The sequence below is a fragment of the Orbicella franksi genome, chromosome 8 (assembly GCF_964199315.1).
Source record: "Orbicella franksi chromosome 8, jaOrbFran1.1, whole genome shotgun sequence".
In the NCBI taxonomy this organism is placed as follows: Eukaryota; Metazoa; Cnidaria; class Anthozoa; order Scleractinia; family Merulinidae; genus Orbicella; species Orbicella franksi.
In genome coordinates, this window is record NC_138152.1 from 31,081,631 (window position 1) to 31,101,902 (window position 20,272).

Here is a 20,272-nt window from a genome sequence, read left to right on the forward strand (position 1 = left end):
GGGCTCGGAAAATTCAAATTTTCCGTGGAAACTTGCCCTCACTTAACCTCACTTAAGAATTTGGTTGCTAAATATAGCTGAACCTCCACAAGTAACCTCCCTTAAAAAAGGCAACGTCAGCTTTTCCTTCAGGCCTTGTCTATTTCTATTTGAATATGGCTGTTGTGATGACAGCATCTAAAAATATTCTAGTGCAAAAGTTCGGCCAGAATGCCTAAAATAACGTTCTTGAAGTTCTGAAAACACAATATTTCCCGGGGGAGCATGCCCCGGATCCCCCTTCTTTGAGTCCTGTAAACACACTCAAACCTTCACTAAGCATCATGCAGCTTCCTTTCATAAAACAGTCAAGACAATGTCAGCTCTGATCAAGGTGCTATGACCAAACAACTGGTGCATCGTCAAAACCTGTTTCAACTGCCTTGAAACTGGTATAATTTATTTTTCAGATTGCAACAATTTAACTTTTTAATTTTCACGGCGGGAGGTCATCCCAAAAATTTACGGGTACGAGAAGGGGTAAGGTAAAAACTCTCTGATGAAGAGGGGAAGTCATTATTTATATCAGGGACTATCTAGTCAAATCCCACCACACCCCTCTCCCCACGCCACCCCACCCCACCCCATAAAAGTTGAACGGTCCCTTAAGGCTCGAAACGATGAATCAGCTTCACCAAGTCGCTAAATCATCAAATCCAACTTGCTATGTGGGTGCAACATAACAATTTCTTTAGAAACTACCACTAAGTAAATCATTTTTACCACAGTACAGAACCCTGCCGTTTCGAACTTAAATAACACTTTCCTTGAAGAACTGCCAGATAGCTCTCTCTTTTCTCAGACTAACACTTTAAAACTCAAAAGTTGCGCTATTACTAAAGGTGAACTTCATTTTGTCTCTTTGAAAGCTGAGCGATACATACATTGGCTTTTCTTATTACTATATTGTCTTAATTATCTCTTATGCAGAAGTTTTCAAATGCACAACAAAGCGCTCCGCCTTGGCGTTTGATGAACAGAGCTGCCAAGAAGAAGTTAACTGTCAATCATGGTGGACTACACACACTGATTGGCTGTGTAAATGATGGACTAGAGTAGTATGGCTTTCAACCTGAGCAAGCTTCGTTTCAATGATTTGCCTTATCTTTAAAAGGGAAATAATTGCAATCGATTGATCCAGTACATCTTTATTTGCCAAACTAATCGGAATGTGCGCTTTCGCTTTCAGAAAGATAGTCACTTGTACCCGAGCTGGAGCTGAACTCCGTCTCTCGCCATTCCTCGTTTTTTTGCCATATCATCGTGGACAGGCGATCAATGCGGCTTTTGGCAGAAGCAAATGCAATCTTGAAGCCATGTTGGTGAAAATAATCCATGTTGGTGAAATACACGTGTGTAGAATTGGGGGAAGGCTAAAAATAGCATCTTTAAAAAGTTAGGTAAGCATTGATTGGGATCCCTGCACCTAAATTCTGTGAGAACAGTGCTGTATTCCTCTAAGGCTGTGGGTTTAATTTGTAAAAACACTGAATTCTTATAAATCGTTTTGAAATTCTTCGTTCCAGTTCAAATTTATGTTGCTGGCACATGGGTGGGCACTTTATATGTAGACCGTGATATAAGATACCTTAAACTATTTTTACTGTTTATGATGCACTGATACGTTAGTCTGCTTTAGAAATATTTAAATGCTCTGGTCGAGTTTTTAATTTCAAGATGATTAAACGTTCTTTTTATGCGTTCCTGTTGAAAATGATGCAATGTTGTCAATTGTAGTAATTTCAATTTGAAGAAAAGGTCCTGTTAATACGGTCTTGTTACTTGATGAAAATTTTGCGGGTTTTGTTTTTACCAGGGCGCTTCATGACGCCTCCTGGAATAAGCTATACCTTCCCTACTTGAATCTTCATCAGTCTATCGTACGTTATTCAGGTTATTGATTGGAAAAAATAATTGTACTTTTGAACCTTAGTTCCTCTATTTTCAGGGGAAGGGGGGTGGGCTCACTTCTTTCGGAGGTCGTTACTTACGGACTTTTACGATTCGTTGCGTGTACAAGCCATTGGCCAAGCGATTTGGCCAAGCCATTGGTAGGCGTGCATGGTCACGTAAAGCACTGACAATCTATCTTCGCTCCATGTACTAAGTTTCTTCTCGCGCTTTTTTTTTTTTTTGCCCTCGGCTGTGTAATCGTGCGATATTTACTACACAATAACTTCAATTGCCGAGCTTGATAATACTGCATGTGGCTCTCACTGCCAACGACATACTCAGACAAGTATTTCAGATCATCTGGGTTTTTATTCCTTAAGATCTGTTTTAGACTGATTAATCAAACCCTCCTTTACGCCCGGACAAGCATCTCGATGCAAACTCAGAGTTTATTGTGATTGCTTTCATTGGATAAACAAGACATTTACGTCTGCTCGCCACGCACCATCCATTCACAGGCACTTTGGGATCTTTAAGTTCAGTTCCTAGATCTGAACTTGGTTCAGGGGAAGAAGCAGAGGAAGGTCCCGATGGGGGTACTTTGGGAATTTCTGGGTGAAGAGGTGCCGCTAGGACCCTGGAACCCTTAGCCTACACCAGAGCTAGTTCAGCTGAATTTTGCTACCCTATACTAGAGTAAACTTTCCAAATCCCTTCATCTGTCGACACTGTTGAGGTTGATTTGCGTAAATTTAAACTTGCCGATCTGATTTTTTTTATAGTTTTGAGTGGCAATTCCTGGTTTCCTTAGTCTAGATAAAATCTTCAACCAACTAGTCAGTTTTGTGAAAAATGATACCCTATGCTGTGATTTATATACCCTATCCTTGAGTAAACTGCTTGAAAAACATACCCGCTTCACAGCGTCACATACCTATATAGCCCATATATGGTAGTGCCCCCCCCCCCCCCCCGGGGAGGAAAGTTCATGTTGTGTAATTCGTTCATCATTGCGGGATTACTTGATTTATCGGCATTCCCGGTTTTGTCCAACCACGTTTTTTTCCTACCCAAGTCTTTCTTCACGTGTGGTTAGACGTGTTCCGATATATAATGACCTTGTTTTGTTTCAGATCATTGGCGTCGGTGTAGTCCGCCATCATTTGAAAGCATCGGGAATGACTCGAACGCACTATTAACTTTTAAAGCACTATAAATATCGTGACTTCATTTTAAAGCTTGTCTCATATTTCATCGACCCTTTCTGGTTTATTTTTTATTTAATATCATCAGCATGTCACTGAAACAGATTATGACGCCTTCCCTAGCCGCAAGGCGAAGAACGCTAGTGAGAGTATGTAAGGAGTGCTAGGAAAATATCCTACCATTTCCCTGCGGTACTTACAGTAAAAGCCCCGTGCGTCCCGTCATGCAGAACTGCCGAGAAGAAGTTGTGTCAATCATGTTGGACTACACACACTGATTGGCTGTGTGAATGATGGACTGGAGTAGTATGGCTTTCAACCTGAGCAAGCTTCATTTCAGTGATTTGCCTAATTTTAAATCTGTAAAACCGAAATAATTGCGATCGATTGATCCACTACATCTTTATTTGCCAAACTAATCGGAGTGTGCGCTCTCGCTTTCAGCAAGACTGCCACTTGAACCCGAGCTGGAGCTGAACTCCGTCTCTCGCCATTCCTCGTTTTCTTGCCGTATCATCGAAGACAGGCGGTCAAAGCGGCTTTTGGCAGCAAAACGTTCAAGCTCGAATCGATGTTCGTCGATGAGGGCGATCGCTTCTTGAACTTTCACCATGGCCATGGCAATGTTACCTTCATGATAGTGAAGATCAGATCGCAAAAGACGACATTTTATTTCTGATCCTAACGATTTCTTTTCAGCTAATTTGGGTTCAACGAAGTCGAGATGTTTCTTTGCATTCATAACATCATCTTTGTCTACGAGTCTTTCTCCGCTGGAGCGAGATCCCAGCAGCAAAGCCGCCATTTTGACGTGAACATACTCTTGAAATTCATCATTCTCTGTGTAGTGGCCCGCCATTTGATAAGATTTGTAAGCTTCTTTCTTAGTGGTGTGGGCAGTTTCAGGCTCCTTCGCAGCTGGTATAGCTGTAATTAAGGCGCCATAACTGTGATGTAACTCTGCTTTATCATTCGCCGAGTCCTGACCTTCAAGACAAGTGCGCGCTCTTTCCACACATACCATCGCCTTACCAAATTTCTTTTGACGCTTGTACACCGCTGTCAGAAGATTTAAGGCTCGCCCTACTATAATACCTGGGTTTTTCAGTTGTTTCTCTTGTTTTACCACAATTTTTAAAATTTTCTTGGCATCTTTTATGTTGTTTTGAAAATATAGCGCCATTGCTCGCTCAATCTGTAGACTCATTTCCATGTCAGAGTCTGCATCCGTTTTTAATTTCGCCATCTGTTTTTCTACCATTTGTTCATGTCCATCAAAGTCGCCTGTATCTTGTAGTTCTTTCAGTTCCGTTATAATTAAGAAATACTGAGAAGTGTTCACGCAGCCACGTTTTGGAATAACTGGCATTGGTGAATAAATCAACATGTTAACATGCGCGTGGCTATCTGCTTGCACCTCTGAAATCTTCAACGCGACCGACGCCTCGCATTCTTCATCCGACGAGCTGCAACTATTCTTGCTGCACAATTTGCAGCTCTTCACTTCCAATGCTTTGGTATCAGAGCCAAATTGAGCCACAGCACATCCTGAAACATTGATGCAAATTTCAGTTCCCTGTACCTTGATCTCCACATTACCCGTTCTTTCGTGTTTCATATGTGACGTGCAATTCCTGCTTATGATTTCAGCATGAGAAATTTCTTCCGTGTTTTGTTGTGTTTCTTGTCCATTAGCGTGACTATGAAGGGTTAGAGCTTGTCCAGTGGGGTCTTTAGGAACATTCTTAAATTCCGCAAAACAGACATCATCATTTTTAGAATCATTTCTTGAAAATGCCATCGCTGTTTTCTTCGAGCTCAGTTGTAATTTGATGATGCACTTCTGAAATCCTTACAACCGAGTATTTTAATTATTCGTAGATTCAAGTCAAAATCAGGATACTCAATATTGCTTACTTGCTTAGTCGTCTCCTGAAAATAATAAGACGGCAATAACAAGTTAGGTGGTCGTTTTATACGCCTTGTTCAGGCGCCGTTGTTATCATGAGTCTAACATAACACCTTGAATTGAAAGTCAGAGAGTATCTGAATGAGTCTGAAAGCGTCTGAAACTAAGAGGACTGAAATTTACCATTCTTTCATTCTAGCCGCCCTCTGGGTCTATTTTGATCTTGCAGCAGCAGTTTATTCAGATGCCAAACTTTTCTTATGCCGGACCTCTTATAGCTAATATACCTTTTTACGATCCATAAATTGTTTTAACTTTTATAATTTCTAAGCAAGAAAATTAACGAAAGTGAAGCAACATGATGTGACGTCAGTTGACACGAAGTACAAAGAACGTTTAATTCAATTTCCTTTACGTCATAGAAGTATATCGGGTCTCTTTCCACGCGAACATCTCACTTTTAAGGAGTTTTCACGGCCGTAAAGAGGAGTTCATAGGAGTTTTTCAGAGTTTTTCCTTTATAAGTTGGAGTCATTTCTCTCCCTGGAGTCATGATCAGACATAAGTCACTATCATTTAGTTTCCATTAGTTTTCCATTCTCATTTCCGTCGTTGAATTATTTGTATTTTCGCTCATTTCTTGAGCTTAGACAATCGTGCATTCCTTTTTAGTTTTTACCGCAAGTGTTGTAATAAGTCGGCTAGCCTGATCCATGATCAGTCCAATAAACATGTCTTTTGAAGTCTGCTGTCCGTCTGTTATTTCACTGTGGTTGACCTGGTGAACTCAAGTACGCTACACCTCGTGCCAGCCGCGCTGGGAACGCTACACATGACGTTTCGACGACTTCATGTCATCATTATCATTCTGTATATGGACTAGTATGGGTACTTTTGGATCGGCCAATTAGACTTAGCATCAGCCTATAAAACGTTTTGCACCTGAATCGGGCCTTTCGATTCTAGTAGGCATCAATGGTCAATACTTTTCAAGAACAAGACTTACCGGAAGTTGCTACTGAAAGTGAAAGATAAATTAAATGTAAGTCATTCTTCAATAGTTTAGAAAATGCTCAATAAAATGTGTCTTTACATTATGCCTAGCTTGAGAATTCTATGATGTTCAAACAAGAAATTAAAGGAATTGTCTGATGTGGTTTTTGTTGTAGCTAACTTATGAAATTAGCTTCCGCTTTAGCCACTGAATTTCCCAAACGCTTCTCAAACAGCTTCTGTGCTGGATACGAACTGAAAACACCCTAGTACCCGTTATAGACATTTTCTGCAGTTTCCTGAGGGAAAGTGGCAAGATAACTTACCGTAATGGCCGTATATTAGTCGTCAAATCAACCCGCATTTATAGTTGTGTAAAGGGCATTACGCTTCCGTGTTTCTTCATTAGTCTCTGATGGTTTCGGGCGTAACCGCCGGCTCAATCGATCAGCGGAAGTTATAAAGCAAAGAGCACCTATGCCGAAATCATTGTTCAATAATTCTGATCAGTATTTTTTCCCCGCAAGGAATGAATAATAAGTTGGCATTATCGCCATTAGAAATTTCTGAACTCAGTTCTCAATGCTACAATTAACTGAAATGTTGGATTACATTCCTGCATTAAGATTTCTTCGGATTTCGTTAAGAAATCCCCAGAATTGTAAATAAATGGTTGTAATATGAAAACTTGGTTTTCTTATTGTTTTATTCATAAAAGTGTTAACGTCTAGTGTATTTTTTGGCTTATTGCTGTATCCCTTTTTTCAGCTGCCTTCTCCTAAAATACCGTTCCTGAGATTATGAAATTTTCAAACTTTTCTGTGGGAGCATGCCCCTGGACCCCCTTTCTTTGTTAGGTACCCTACAGCAGGAACTAAACCTCTACTAAGCATTTGGTTGCTAAATATACCTCAACCTCCACAAATAGCCTCCCTTTGATAAAACACAGGCGACGTAAGCTTTTTGCCATGCTTTTGTCTATTTTTACTTGATTATAGGTATATATTGCTTTCAGGTGCCACACGATGTGTTTAAAACTCATATTGCATTTACATGACACGTTTCGGATGAAACATCATCAATCTTCAGTTTACAAGAATAACAATAGAAAATGAACAGTAAATAGTAGGTATAACATAAGTGTTGTAATGACAGCATCTATAATAGTGCAAACATTCTGCCAGAATACCTAAAATAACTAGCGTTCCTGGGGGCTCGGAAAATTCAAATTTTCCGTGGAAACTTGCCCTCACTTAACCTCACTTAAGAATTTGGTTGCTAAATATAGCTGAACCTCCACAAGTAACCTCCCTTAAAAAAGGCAACGTCAGCTTTTCTTTCAGGCTTTGTCTATTTCTATTTGAATATGGTTGTTGTGATGACAGCATCTAAAAATATTCTAGTGCAAAAGTTCGGCCAGAATGCCTAAAATAACGTTCTTGAAGTTCTGAAAACACAATATTCCCCGGGGGAGCATGCCCCGGATCCCCCTTCTTTGAGTCCTGTAAACACACTCAAACCTTCACTACGCATCATGCAGCTTCCTTTCGTAAAACAGTCAAGACATTGTCAGCTCTGATCAAGGTGCTATGACCAAACAACTGGTGCATCGTCAAAACCTGTTTCACCTGCCTTGAAACTGGTATAATTAATTTTTCAGATTGCAACAATTTAACTTTTTAATTTTCACGGCGGGAGGTCATCCCAAAAATTTACGGGTACGAGAAGGGGTCAGGTAAAAACTCTCTGATGAAGAGGGGAAGTCATTATTTATATCAAGGACTATCTAGTCAAATCCCACCACACCCCTCTCACAGTACAGAACCCTGCCGTTTCGAACTTAAATAACACTTTCCTTGAAGAACTGCCAGATAGCTCTCTCTTTTCTCAGACTAACACTTTAAAACTCAAAAGTTGCGCTATTACTAAAGGTGAACTTCATTTTGTCTCTTTGAAAGCTGAGCGATACATACATTGGCTTTTCTTATTACTATATTGTTTTAATTATCCCTTATGCAGAAGTTTTCAAATGCACAACAAAGCGCTCCGCCTTGGCGTTTGATGAACAGGGCTGCCGAGAAGAAGTTAACTGTCAATCATGGTGGACTACACACACTGATTGGCTGTGACTAGAATAGTATGGCTTTCAACCTGAGCAAGTGTCGTTTCAATGATTTGCCTTATCTTTAAAAGGGAAATAATGGCAATCGATTGATCCAGTACATCTTTATTTGCCAAACTAATCGGAATGTGCGCTTTCGCTTTCAGAAAGATAGTCACTTGTACCCGAGCTGGAGCTGAACTCCGTCTCTCGCCATTCCTCGTTTTTTTGCCATATCATCGTGGACAGGTGGTCAATGCGGCTTTTGGCAGAAGCAAATTCAAGCTTGAATCCATGTTGGTGGATGAGGGCGCTCGCCTCTTGAGCTTTCTCCATTGCCATGGCAACGTTGTCTTCGTAAAGGTACTGATCAGATTGCAAAAGAAGAAATGTTATTCTTGTTCCTAACGATTCGTTGTCAACTAATTTGGATTCAACGAAGTCGAGGTGTTTCTTTGCATTCATAACATCATCTTTGCAGGGGAAATCTACGGTTTTTTCTCTTCTAAAGCGTGATTCCAACAGGAGGGCCGCCATTTTGATGTGAAAATACTTTTGAAGTTCATAATGATCTGCCATTTGATAAAATTTGTAAGCCTCTTCCTTCGTGGCTTGGACAGTTTTGGGATCCATCGCAGCAGGCATAGCCATAATTAAGGCGCCATAACTGTGATGTAACTCTGCTTTATCATGAGCAGAGTCCTGACCTTCAAGACAAGCGCGTGAATTTTTCACACATTCCATCGCCTTACCAAATTTCCCTTCACGTTTGTAGACCGCTGTCAGAAGATTTAAGGCTCGCCCTACAAGAATTCCTGGGTTTTTTAGTTGTTTCTTTTGTTCTTTGACAATTTTTAAAATTTTCTTTGTGTCTCTAATGTTGTTTTGATAATATAGCGCCATTGCTCGCTCAATCTGCAAACTCATTTCCATATCAGAATCTGGCGCTGACTTGAATTTTGCCATCTGTGTTTCAATCAGTTGTTCATGTCCATCAAAGTCGCCTGTACCTCGTAGGTCTTTCAGTTCCGTTATAATTAAGAAATACTGAGAAGTATTCATGCACCCACGTTTTGGAATAACTGGCATTGGTGAATAAATCAACATGTTAACAAGGGCGTGGCTATCTGCTTGCACCTCTGCAATCTTCAACGCGACCGATGCCTCGCGTTCTTCATCCGACGAGCTGTAACAATCCTTGCTACACAATTTGCAGCTCTGCACTTCCAATGCTTTGGCATCAGAGCCAAATTTAGCTACAGAACATCCTGAAACATTGATGCAAATTTCAGTTCCCTGCACCTTGATCTCCACATTAACCGTTGTTTCGTGTTTCGTATGTGATGTACAATTCCTGCTTATGATTTCAGCATTACAATTTTCTTCCGTGTTTTGTTGTGTTTCTTGTCCATTAGCGTGACTATGAAGGATTAGGGTTTGCCCTGTGAGGTCTTTAGGAGCATTCTTAAATTCCGCAAAACAGGCATCATCATTTTTAGAATCATTTCTTGAAAATGCCATCGTTTTTTCCTTCGAGCTCGTTGTAATTTGAGGCACTTCTGAAATCCTTACAAACGAGTATTTTCAGTGCAAAAAAATATCTGTTGATCGGAGTCCAAAACAAACTTTTTAACTTGTTTGGTGTCGTCGTCTGAAAATAAGACAACAAAAGCAGGTTAGGTGGTCGTTTTAATATTGCCTGCTCAGACGCCATAATGTCATGAACCTAACATAACACCTTGAAATGAAAGTCTGAGAGTATATGAATAAATCTGAAAGTGTCTGAAACTAAGGGGAAATAAATTCAGTAAAGCATCTGAAATTAAAGCGACTGAATTAAGCCCTGGTCAAACGGACTCGTAAGTAGTCGCAAGTAGCCACAAGTTGAACTTGCGTAGAAACTTGCGTTGGGTGGCCAAACGGACTCGCAAGTTTCCTCGCAAGTAAACGCAGGTCGCAAAAAACCTATTTCAAGGCAGACATATCCTGTATTTCATTGGCTAATAATAGGTTAATGGACGTCACTCAACTTGCGTTGACTTGGGTTGGGTGGCCAAACAGTGAAAAATTTGCGTCGACTTGCGTGCAAATTTGATCTCGACCAAAGTGAGCGCAAGTCATCGCAAGTCATCGCAAGTCAACGCAAGTCAACGCAAGTGCACGCAAGGCTTGGCCAAACGGAGTCGCAAGTAGACGCAAGTTGAGAACTTGCGTCTACTTGCGACTCCGTTTGGCCAGGGCTTTAAAAACCATTATTTCAATATGGAGCGGGTTAGCCATTCTTTCAGCCTGGACTGGCTAAGTACCCTGGGACTAGTTTGACCTTGGAACAGCACTTTATTGAGATGCCGAACTTTTCAAACGTCGAAACTACAATGGACGACAAAAGTGTTGAGACGTTTGGCAGTAAAATTCGATTTTCGAGCGTCTTGGAAACATTTCTCGTCCTCCCCTCCTAAACAATGTTGGTTTTTCTATTTCTTAGACTGCACAGACCACAGCGCCTACACAACATTGAATTGGAGGGCCGGGGATATCAAATGAATTAACGCTAGATGGAATAAAATAGAATTAGTGCTTCAATATCGAAAAACTTCATTTTCTAAGTGTCTCAACTACTTTTGTCGCCCATTGTAGTTTAATTAGACTTCTAGCAGCCGCTTTTTCTCGAAGGGTCAGTTAGACGAGTGTTTAATCATCGCGAACTGAACGCGAAAGGTGGTCGTGTAGAAAGTAGAAGGTTTTGCACCTAAATTGGTCCTCTCTAGTAGGAAAACAGTGTCCAATATATTTAAAGAACAAGACTCACCGGAATAATTAAGTTGCCAATGAAAGCGAAAGTTTTTATGTGTAATTTTACTGGGTAAAATCACCCCAGCTCGCGCTCAAATGTAAGCCATTCTTCTGTTATTTAGAAAATGCTCAACAAAATGTGTCCATTATGCCTAACTTGAATATTCTCCGATGTTCAAATTAACAAGAAATATGGAAACGATTGACCACGGCGAAACATTGATGCCTAGGAGCTAGGCAAGATGCGCGCAGTTAATTTGTTTCTAAAAATAGCAAAGTCCTATATCATAGGCACGCACGGATCCAAAGACTTACGGTCTCCGTCCTCGATTATGGCTCCTTAAGGCGGGGGTCTACATGAAGGCCGTATTTTGGCTGGGTATTATGGTTTTAATGCAAATATCTCGTTCACGTTTCAAGCAGTCAAGAATCTCTCTGCTCATCCCACATTTCTATGTTATGGACTGTTTCGTAAATTTTTTGGTGATTTTTTATATTTAGAGATAAATAGTTGTTCTCAAAGGTTTTGTAAAATTTATGGAAATAGGAAATTTTGAAGATTTGGTGTTGATTTAAAATGAAAGGAAAGAACTGATGACCTCAAGACAAAAATTCACTTGTATTGGAGTGACATCAAGTGATAAAAGAAGCATTTTTAATTATAAAATATGAATTACATTACTAATAGCACTTTAAACTGTGTATTGTACACTTTGGTGATAATGACTCATGCGTCAAACTCTTGTTCAATTTTGAAATGAAGACGTGTGAACGTTTGAACAAACGTTACGTGTATATTAAGTACTCATTGTTGAAGTACTAAACTATTTTTTTTATTTTAGTGACGTCAGCATTACCTTCAGTTATGTAACACTGCCTTGCAACCAGGTTTTTGACCAAAAAAGGTTGAGCTACAAAAGCCTTTTGGGTAGGAATTCTTTCAAGTAATCACTCAATCTCCCATTCCTCCCACAACCCCCTGCCCCACCCACCAAGGTATGTTCGTGGCCTCATGAAGGAAAGATGGCGCAAACAGCTCTCTTTCACCGATCATCTTACTCTTCAAAACGACAACTACTAGAAGAATATGCCTGGTTAGAGCTTCACAAATGCGATGGAAGAAACAAAATTATGTCGCTAGACTACAGAACATTTGTAAAATCTCAGTGAGACTGGCCGAGAGGGTATGAAAAGTTAAGTTACCAGTAGTACTTGTAACACGAAAATGCAAAACATGTTAAGAAAGACTCTCCGACATTCTGTTGATTCAAAATAATTTAAACATAATTTGTCACTTTTTTACGACACAATCTTCCTCTAAAATTGTACAGTTGAACCCCACTATTTTGAACTCTCAGCGGAAATGAAAAATAGTTTGAAATAGCAGGAGTTTGACATAAATGATGTTAAATGACTGAAGGGCAAACCCAAGGAAATGGTTTTGAATTTGAAACAATGGGGAATTCAAAATAACCGAATTAGCAGGGTTTGAATTAGTGGGGTCAAACTGTACAACACCTGGATAATGCTAGCCTTTCCTATTGCTCGTTACAAACTAGACCAATTTTTAAATCACATTCAAAACACACTTAGTAGATCGAAACTCTCTTGTCTTGAGGTTCTGTAGATGCCGAACCTCTTGTCTTTAATTCCAAAGAGTGATTTCTAAATTCTTGTAAGTTGCAATATCAATGTTTCTAGCCATAGTTACCGACCAAAGAAAGAAAATCACTGTAACCATCAAATTATCTACTTGTAACTAGTACAACACTAGTACAGAGAAATTCATACATGTGCTATCTTGTGTGTCATATAGCTTCTCGCAATGCAGCATAAAGACCTGCTGATATCAAACCTGAAAAAAAAAAGAAAACCAATTATTATCTTATATTTAAAATCTAATAATTTATTCTAGCAAAAAAAATTTCCAAGTGAGTGCACTCGTCCAACTGCACATGGCATCTTAGAGGAAGACAATGTAACCCAGCCCTGGGTGGAACCTTTATAGGCCATTCCAAAATGAGGCAAGGTTCAAATTTTAACCAATCGATAGACTGACACCACCACATGAAAGATCACATCGAGAGTAGTCATTTGACCAAGTTTGATGCTTGTAGGATGAACACAGACCATTAAGTTATATAAACCTTGAAACATGGTTCAAAATCCATACAAACATCTCTAATTTTGAGACATTTTCCCCCTAAACCATATGGATTCTTAAATTTTTTTATGATTTCTGTAATACTCTTAAAAATGGGCAAACATACATGATTTCCATCTCAGCTTCTTTCAAATGGTAGGTGAATAATGATGGGATTTTACAGTTGTCACAAAACTGATAAAACATTTTTTAACGTCCAATTTTTTTTGCAAGTAAATTGTATCAATATCAGAGAAAATCTTTTGCCTTGTTTGACTTTGCAGAAACAGTACTTAACAAGTTGTAGGTACTCAGTGATAGCAATTAATGATGTCAAAAGACAGTGTTAGTGAAGTTTTACCTCACTTGAGACAAATTTCAGACACTTTGCCAAAACATAGCTAACGTAAATTTGGCCTGCAAACATGTTTTAGACCGAAACAGCATCTGTGAAAATAACAGTTTTACTGATACTCCAACGGGAAAATACTTCAATGGGAAACATTCTATCAAGTCATTAATACGTATCTCAAGCACTGTCTCAGCTATAGAGTTCGCTCCATAAAAGAAACTAGCAGCTTTGGAGCTATTTAAATGTTTTATTCTGGACTGTAAATATTTCAGACGTTTAAAATTTCAAATGCTTAAAAATTTCAGATGATAATTTATTTTCGGACACTTTCTTTGCCTGAAATTAAAATTGTTGAAATTTTTTGTAAGTAATGTATACTGTAGTATCCCTTTTAATGGTGCTACTATCACACAAAGAAACTGACCTGCAAATGGCATGGTCACAACCCACACCAGTATAACATTCCTGAATATCAACCAATCAACATGTTCTCTGGACCTGACTCTTCCAACCATGACTACAGAACCCACTTTACAGTGAGTGGTGCTAATGGGAATACCAAGGTTAGAGGCACAAAGGACAGTCAACGCTGAACCAATTTCAATCACAAAACCACTGAAAAACAAACAGAATGCACGTAGCAGTTCGGGTTAAGATTGGATGCTCCCAGAAAATTTATATATACCCTCCCACAAGCAGCACAAACATTATACCCCCCCCCCCCCCCCGCCTCCTTGAGAGGGTCTGAGCCTTAAGAGCCATATGGGTTTAATTGTAAAACCACTAAAAAAAAAAAACACTGAAACAGAAAGTAAAACAAATTTTGATGATTTTGATTGTCAGTATGTCTATGTCTATGTCTATGTCTATGTCTACATCTACACCCACACCCCCGTTCATCATCGGGTTCCCTAGAATTTTATTGACAGTCATTATATTACAATATTGTTTTACAACCAATCAAGATCAATTCTACAACCACCATTTCAAGAGTCGTTTGTTTTGTCCAGCTTGTTGGTGAGGAGTGTAGACTCTGCAGGAATCAGATTGAAATTTTGTGCAAGGGTAGCAACAAGAGATATGTCAAAATGGTGTTAAGGTAAATAATTCAACATTTAAGAGAAAATACCTGTGTTGATGATCAGATGAAATTTTTTTGGCACAATTCTCAAAACTTCAATAACTGCACTTAAATCTCTTGTACCTTGAAGGTGTTATAGGAGTGAGATCCTCCCCTACTGTTTTAATAACACGGCGTCCCCACACAAACAGTCCAATGCATATGCCAACACCACCATACACCAGGATCCAGACAGGAATTAGAACTTTCTCCTGTATCATGCCTGACCAGTAAATAACCCACAACGAGATCAAAGGACCAATGGCATTGCTACAGTAAAAACAATTATGTAAAATTAGGCTTGAACTATAAGGTAATTGGGCAAGTAAAGAAAATTACACATGGGAACAACCACAATAAGAGGGCCAGGACTTGCTCTCTTAAAACAGTTCATTTGTTTTACAATAAGATAAGTCACAGAGACCTAATAATTGTCTTCCCAGGACAAAATTAATCATGCAAAACTGGGTAACTGTAATCTCACTTTCTTATTCATTAAATACTATCATTTGGGTTATACTAGCGTACCTCACATCATTTCCACCATGAGCAAAAGCTCCAAAGGACGCAGTTAAAATTTGCAAGAATGCAAACAGCTTCCCAGTCTTGGGTTCATCAGTAATCCTCTTCTGTGCTTCCATCAGCAGTGACATTCCACGTGATTTTGCCTGTTCTTTCTGAGCTTCGCTGATGCCTTCTTCTTCAATCAGCTCCTTAGTCTCAAATGTTACATCATCAGATGGAGCTTCAGTGGCTGGCACAACTTGGGCCTCAGAAGGCAAGGTTAAAGTAACTTTGTCATCTTCAGTCTGATTGCTTTCTTCATGAGGTTCTTTCACTTCTTTATCATTTGGATCCAAAAAAAAAAATATTCTAATTAGTAACCTCCACTGATGGCCACCTACCATGGCCACCACTCTACAACAGCCTGTTTTGGTCCTGGCGAACAGTCCATAAATTAATTCACTCTTACTTTAACCTCTCTATAATGGCCATGCACCTCTCCACAATAGCAACGGCCATTAAATTCCATCCCAACTGCCAAAATGCCCTCTCAACAACGGCCAGTTAATCAACAACTGATGAGCGGTACATACAAAACTCCATTTTTTATTGCAAAAGGTCACCAAACTTGATCCATACTATAATAATAATAATAATAATAATAATAATAATAATAATATAATAATAATAATAATAATAATAATAATAATATTTAGTGAGGGAATCCAACTCGCCAAAGGCGGTTTTCAGTGGAGCCCTCCTAAATAAAAATCACCTAAAAATGACATAAATAAGAGTTACCTAATAAATTACTACAAGCTAAAATAAATAAGAGTAAAAAGAGTTCATATTAGTTAAAAAGTTAAAATTCTAAAGATTAAAATTAGCTAAAATCATTCAAAAAATTGTCTGTCAAGGCTTTGTTTTATGGATACATCTTGATTTATATCTATGCCAAAGGAAGCATATTTTGAAAAATGAATGTGGCATCCCGGAAAAAAAAAATTGATTCATATCACACCCCTACCTCCCCAAAATGGACACTTCTCTGCAATGGTCACTTTCCTTTATCCCCAAGACCGTGGCCATTGTGGAGAAGTTGGACTTAAAGGGTTGCAAACTCCTGGGAGTGAAAAATGCAGTAGATTAACTTACCAGTTATGTCTTGTTTGTCTGCGTTACTGCGAGGCTCGGACAGTGTTGGTGACTTGGAAAATGAAACTTCTCTATGCGAAGTACCAGATAAAGTTCTTTCCCTCTCATCTCCATCGCCATACACCTCTCTCAGAATTTTCTTCTTTAAGTATGGACTCACAACAAAATGAACTAAAATTGCAGCTACAATTCCACTTCCAAATGACAAGATCAACACACCATACAGAGGAATCTTGTCAAAATGCAACACTGTACAACATAATAAAATGCAATTAACTCTGGTGTTAAATTAACCTTCATAAAAACAAGCTTGACATAAATGGATGTGTGGTTTGGATATGTGTTCTGGTGTTAAAACTAAGTCTGATTTTTTTCCTCCTTAACTCTGTGATATCCATTAACTACTTTTGAATCTTATACTAATCAAACAAAAACACAAAACACACTAATTTTCAGGTTTTACAATTCAAACCACACGAAAGAAAACTAATCTAAACCACAACAGATATTTCTTGGCAACCCAAAATTAAACCATGCTAAAAATCTCATATTTAGAGTAGTACAGCAATCTTTATATTAAATATACCCGCTGATCAAACAATTATGCCAATCATGAATGGCTCCAATTAATAATATATCTCTTGTCCACTTCTAGCTGGTTAGAAAAACTAAATTTAATAATCATTATAATTAGTGTTCTCTTATCTGCTTCTTACCATGAGATCCCTTATAGAACACTGAGAAGAAATTGATGGCGATTGTGAATGCATAAAATATTGGCAGTGCCTTCAGACCAATATCAAATGAATCAATCTGAAAATATATTAAGTATATGAGATTTAGCAGAAATAACACCATACAGGTGCAGATTTATGCTAAATTTAGGAAATGTTTTATTCCCTTAAGTTCCATTCCCTGCGTTCCAAAGTCATGCTGAAAAATCTGACTGATTTCCATGAAATGGTTGAAACTGGTATAGATCTGCACCTGCCCATGGATACATTAATTTGCACAAATAATGCATGATTGATTTAATTTAGTACCAAGGGTGCTAATCCTATTTTGGAGGTTCAAGGAAGGGTGCTTATTTATTTTTTGATGTCAATATCCTGTATTGTGTACAAATAAATATCTTTGGCTCAGCCTTTTCGGAACTTGAACTAATAAAAGTTTACTCTGGCCCAAGCATACCTTGGACAGGATAAAACGTCGTATAAGTACAAATAAAAGAGAGCTTGTAAGTCCAGACAATAATGGTGACACAACCCAAGAGGCAGCTATAAAGAAAACAACATCAACTATGTTGGGGTTGGTTAACATGCAGTGACATAAAAACCTATTTACTAATACTAAAACTATTAAAATCAGTTATATGTGTATTCATCAGCACAACATTTTTTTGAAACTCTTAACCTTTTAATTTCCAAGTAATGCAAATCAACATCAAATTTTTCAAACAATGTGAATCACATATGCAAAGTACATTACTATGGGGACAGGTAATTCAGATGAAAAAATTAAACATTTTTACATGTGCAAGAAAGTGCAGTATAAAAAGAATGCAGCAGCTCCTTATTTTCATTCCACTTTTTTCATATTGTTTTTAGAGTAACTTTTGTTCTTGGTTATCAGAATCACTAATCACGTCAGTGTCCCCTCAACCCTGTGAACAGAGTTCCCTTCGATAAAGGGACCTCTGCTCGCAGGGTATGTCACCTCAAGCAGGCATGTGACAAATATAATGAGAATCTTTATTTTGGGGTTGCGGGAGCGAAAATATTTCTAAATTCATAGTATTTGCATGCACATCGCAGACTAAACTCTCACCAATTAGTCCAAAATTCTTCCATTTAACTCCAGAAAGTCCATGTGCCACTAACGCATAACCCATAGTTGCACCAACAACACTGTGTGTACCAGACACAGGAAGATTGAAAAAAGTTGCCACTATTAGCCATAGTCCAGTACCACTTAGAGCACTGAGGGAGCCAATCATTGCCAGTTCTTCTGTGCCATTAAAAGAGTTTATATCTATCATGCCTTTTCTCACCGTGTCTATAAACAAAGAAATATCAAGACAATTATTAACAAGAAAAATTTACCGCATTTAACTTCCAGTCTAAACAACTGGAATATTAACTTGTGATATGCGACTGGGTAATCATATGTTAGCAAAAGACTGAGAATTTCAGAGTGTTAAATTGGATTAACCCAGCCTGCCATCACTTTTGCAGCAGAGTCCTGTTCTGCTAGATATAATCTGCTGAAATGTTGCCTCAGGGTCACAACCATTCTTCGTTGTAGGAATTGTTCTTGAATTTATTCAGTTAAATTCCCCAACCTATGCAAAACAAAGCTTACTACAGCAGTAATTATATAGCATAAATAACACTTAACACTGATTGCACGAATTCATTTGTGAAGATATATTACACCTGCTTAGCTTATCACGGCATAATTTATGCATTCCGAGTTATGTACTTTATGAATACAAACAATTAATATTATTTAAAATTGTACAAAGCTAATATCATTTGCTACCTAAAGTTACAAACATCCGTACTTGAAAAGGAAACTAATATCTATTTCCGTTTTAATCGCCCTGTAGAGTGTGCACTTCAAGGATTAATCAGTAGCGATGACACTTTGACATGAAATGTGACGCGGAAAATGTACAAGCTTTAAAATGAAAGAACTAGAGTATAACATTACACGCTCAAATTTCCATTGTTTGTTGTGGATTAACCCAATTGATGCTAACTCTCCCGATAGCGTCTTCTTTGATTGCTTTTGTACAAACCTAACAGTACATAACAAGACGTACTATTTTTATTTTATATTTTTGCAAGCCACAAACTAATAAATAAATAAACGCCCATGCACTTATTGTACTAGCCTGTTTTTACGCAAAAACGCTCAATTAGAGAGCTGGTACCTGACACTCTTGCGCCGATTAAAATCGCTCCACCGAGTTCAAAGATGGTTGCAATAACACAAGCTTGACGAAGAGTTAAGACTTTCGCTCCAACTGAAGTTCCAAAGGAATTCGCTACATCGTTTGCCCCAATACCAAAGGCCAACACGAAAGCGACAAGAAACCCAACGATAACAATCCACAAAAGGTCAGGGTCTTGTGGTTCCAACATTGTGGCTTTTTCTCAAGCTGCAGTGTTATACTCTGTTATAGCGCGCAGCTTACAGCATTCACAATGGTCTTTAAAATAGCCGTTTCTCTTTCGTAGTTTTCTGCAGGAAGCTCTGAACGCTGTTATTTCGAACAAGGCCAAATAGCAAAAGTTGTATTCTAGATCTCAGGTTGGTCCAGGCTTCCCAGATGACTGGCCAGGTAGTTAGTTTGGTACCATCCCGTGAAAATATTATTAACACATGGATAACACCGATGAAACAGATTCTACTCCACCAAATGAGTGATGGGAAAGAGATCTGTCAGCAAACAGTCGATCTTTATGTGCCCGCAGCACGTGGGAGGAGCTGTTCTACCCCTCGGGTACAACGCGCTATGAACCTTGGACTATAAAATTTTCCTGGCTGGGAAGAGGTATGACGTCATTTCAAACGAGCAGGTATATAAACAACCGATACTCCTCACAACCATTTTTAAAGCATCCGAACTATTTCGAGAAGAATCAAATGGCTCTTTGCCCAATTGCGCACTGACCCGCATCAGGGGGAGGGTGAAACTGAAAAGCGGCTCTGAAGGTTTCCATGCCGGTTTCCGGATGCCATCTTGGATTTGGGGGGCGAACGCGGCCAAAGTGATAGGGCTAAAATATCTGGCCAAGACAAAGAAGCATTAGGAGTCACTGTTCCCACATTTAATCACGCATTTGCAGGCCATTTTCTATGTCATCTGGAGCCCTAAAAAATCAATCCATGCAAAACAAAGGTAGGGCTATTTTCCTGCAAGCCACCCCTCCCCCCCCCCCCCACCACCATCCACCGGGATCCCTGTTTAATTTTTCATGCCACTGTCTCTAAGTTTTCCCGCGAATTGCAACTAAGCTTTACAGACAAATGTACGGAAAAAATAGAAACCTCAGTTGT

General features: G+C 38.9%; 3 protein-coding genes across 4 annotated transcripts; all 3 read right to left on the minus strand.

Moving 5' to 3' along the window:
• Positions 1-904: 904 nt before the first annotated feature.
• On the minus strand, positions 905-6,409 carry LOC145495331 (uncharacterized). The gene is made up of 3 exons (XM_081474924.1): positions 6,366-6,409; positions 3,720-5,069; positions 905-1,366 (listed from the first exon to the last, which is right to left on the minus strand). Exons 2-3 carry the CDS (start codon positions 4,936-4,938, stop codon positions 1,200-1,202), a joined length of 1,386 nt encoding a protein of 461 aa, XP_081331050.1. The 5' UTR covers positions 4,939-5,069; positions 6,366-6,409; the 3' UTR covers positions 905-1,199.
• Positions 6,410-8,252: 1,843 nt separating this feature from the next.
• On the minus strand, positions 8,253-10,004 carry LOC145495177 (uncharacterized). Its single transcript, XM_081474756.1, has one exon. The coding sequence runs from the start codon at positions 9,659-9,661 to the stop codon at positions 8,279-8,281; it is 1,383 nt and encodes a 460-aa protein (XP_081330882.1). The 5' UTR covers positions 9,662-10,004; the 3' UTR covers positions 8,253-8,278.
• Positions 10,005-11,189: 1,185 nt separating this feature from the next.
• Positions 11,190-20,150, minus strand: LOC145495028 (sodium-dependent phosphate transporter 1-A-like). 2 transcript variants are annotated; one of them, XM_081474605.1, is made up of 9 exons: positions 19,143-20,150; positions 18,035-18,262; positions 17,399-17,484; positions 16,924-17,020; positions 16,208-16,456; positions 15,077-15,389; positions 14,633-14,818; positions 13,853-14,043; positions 11,190-12,788 (listed from the first exon to the last, which is right to left on the minus strand). In XM_081474605.1, exons 1-9 carry the CDS (start codon positions 19,351-19,353, stop codon positions 12,742-12,744), a joined length of 1,608 nt encoding a protein of 535 aa, XP_081330731.1. In that variant the 5' UTR covers positions 19,354-20,150; the 3' UTR covers positions 11,190-12,741. The 2 variants fall into 2 exon arrangements, with proteins under 2 accessions (XP_081330731.1, XP_081330728.1); XM_081474602.1 differs by lacking the exon at positions 11,190-12,788 and having other exon boundaries at positions 12,795-14,043.
• Between the last annotated feature and the right edge of the window lie 122 nt (positions 20,151-20,272).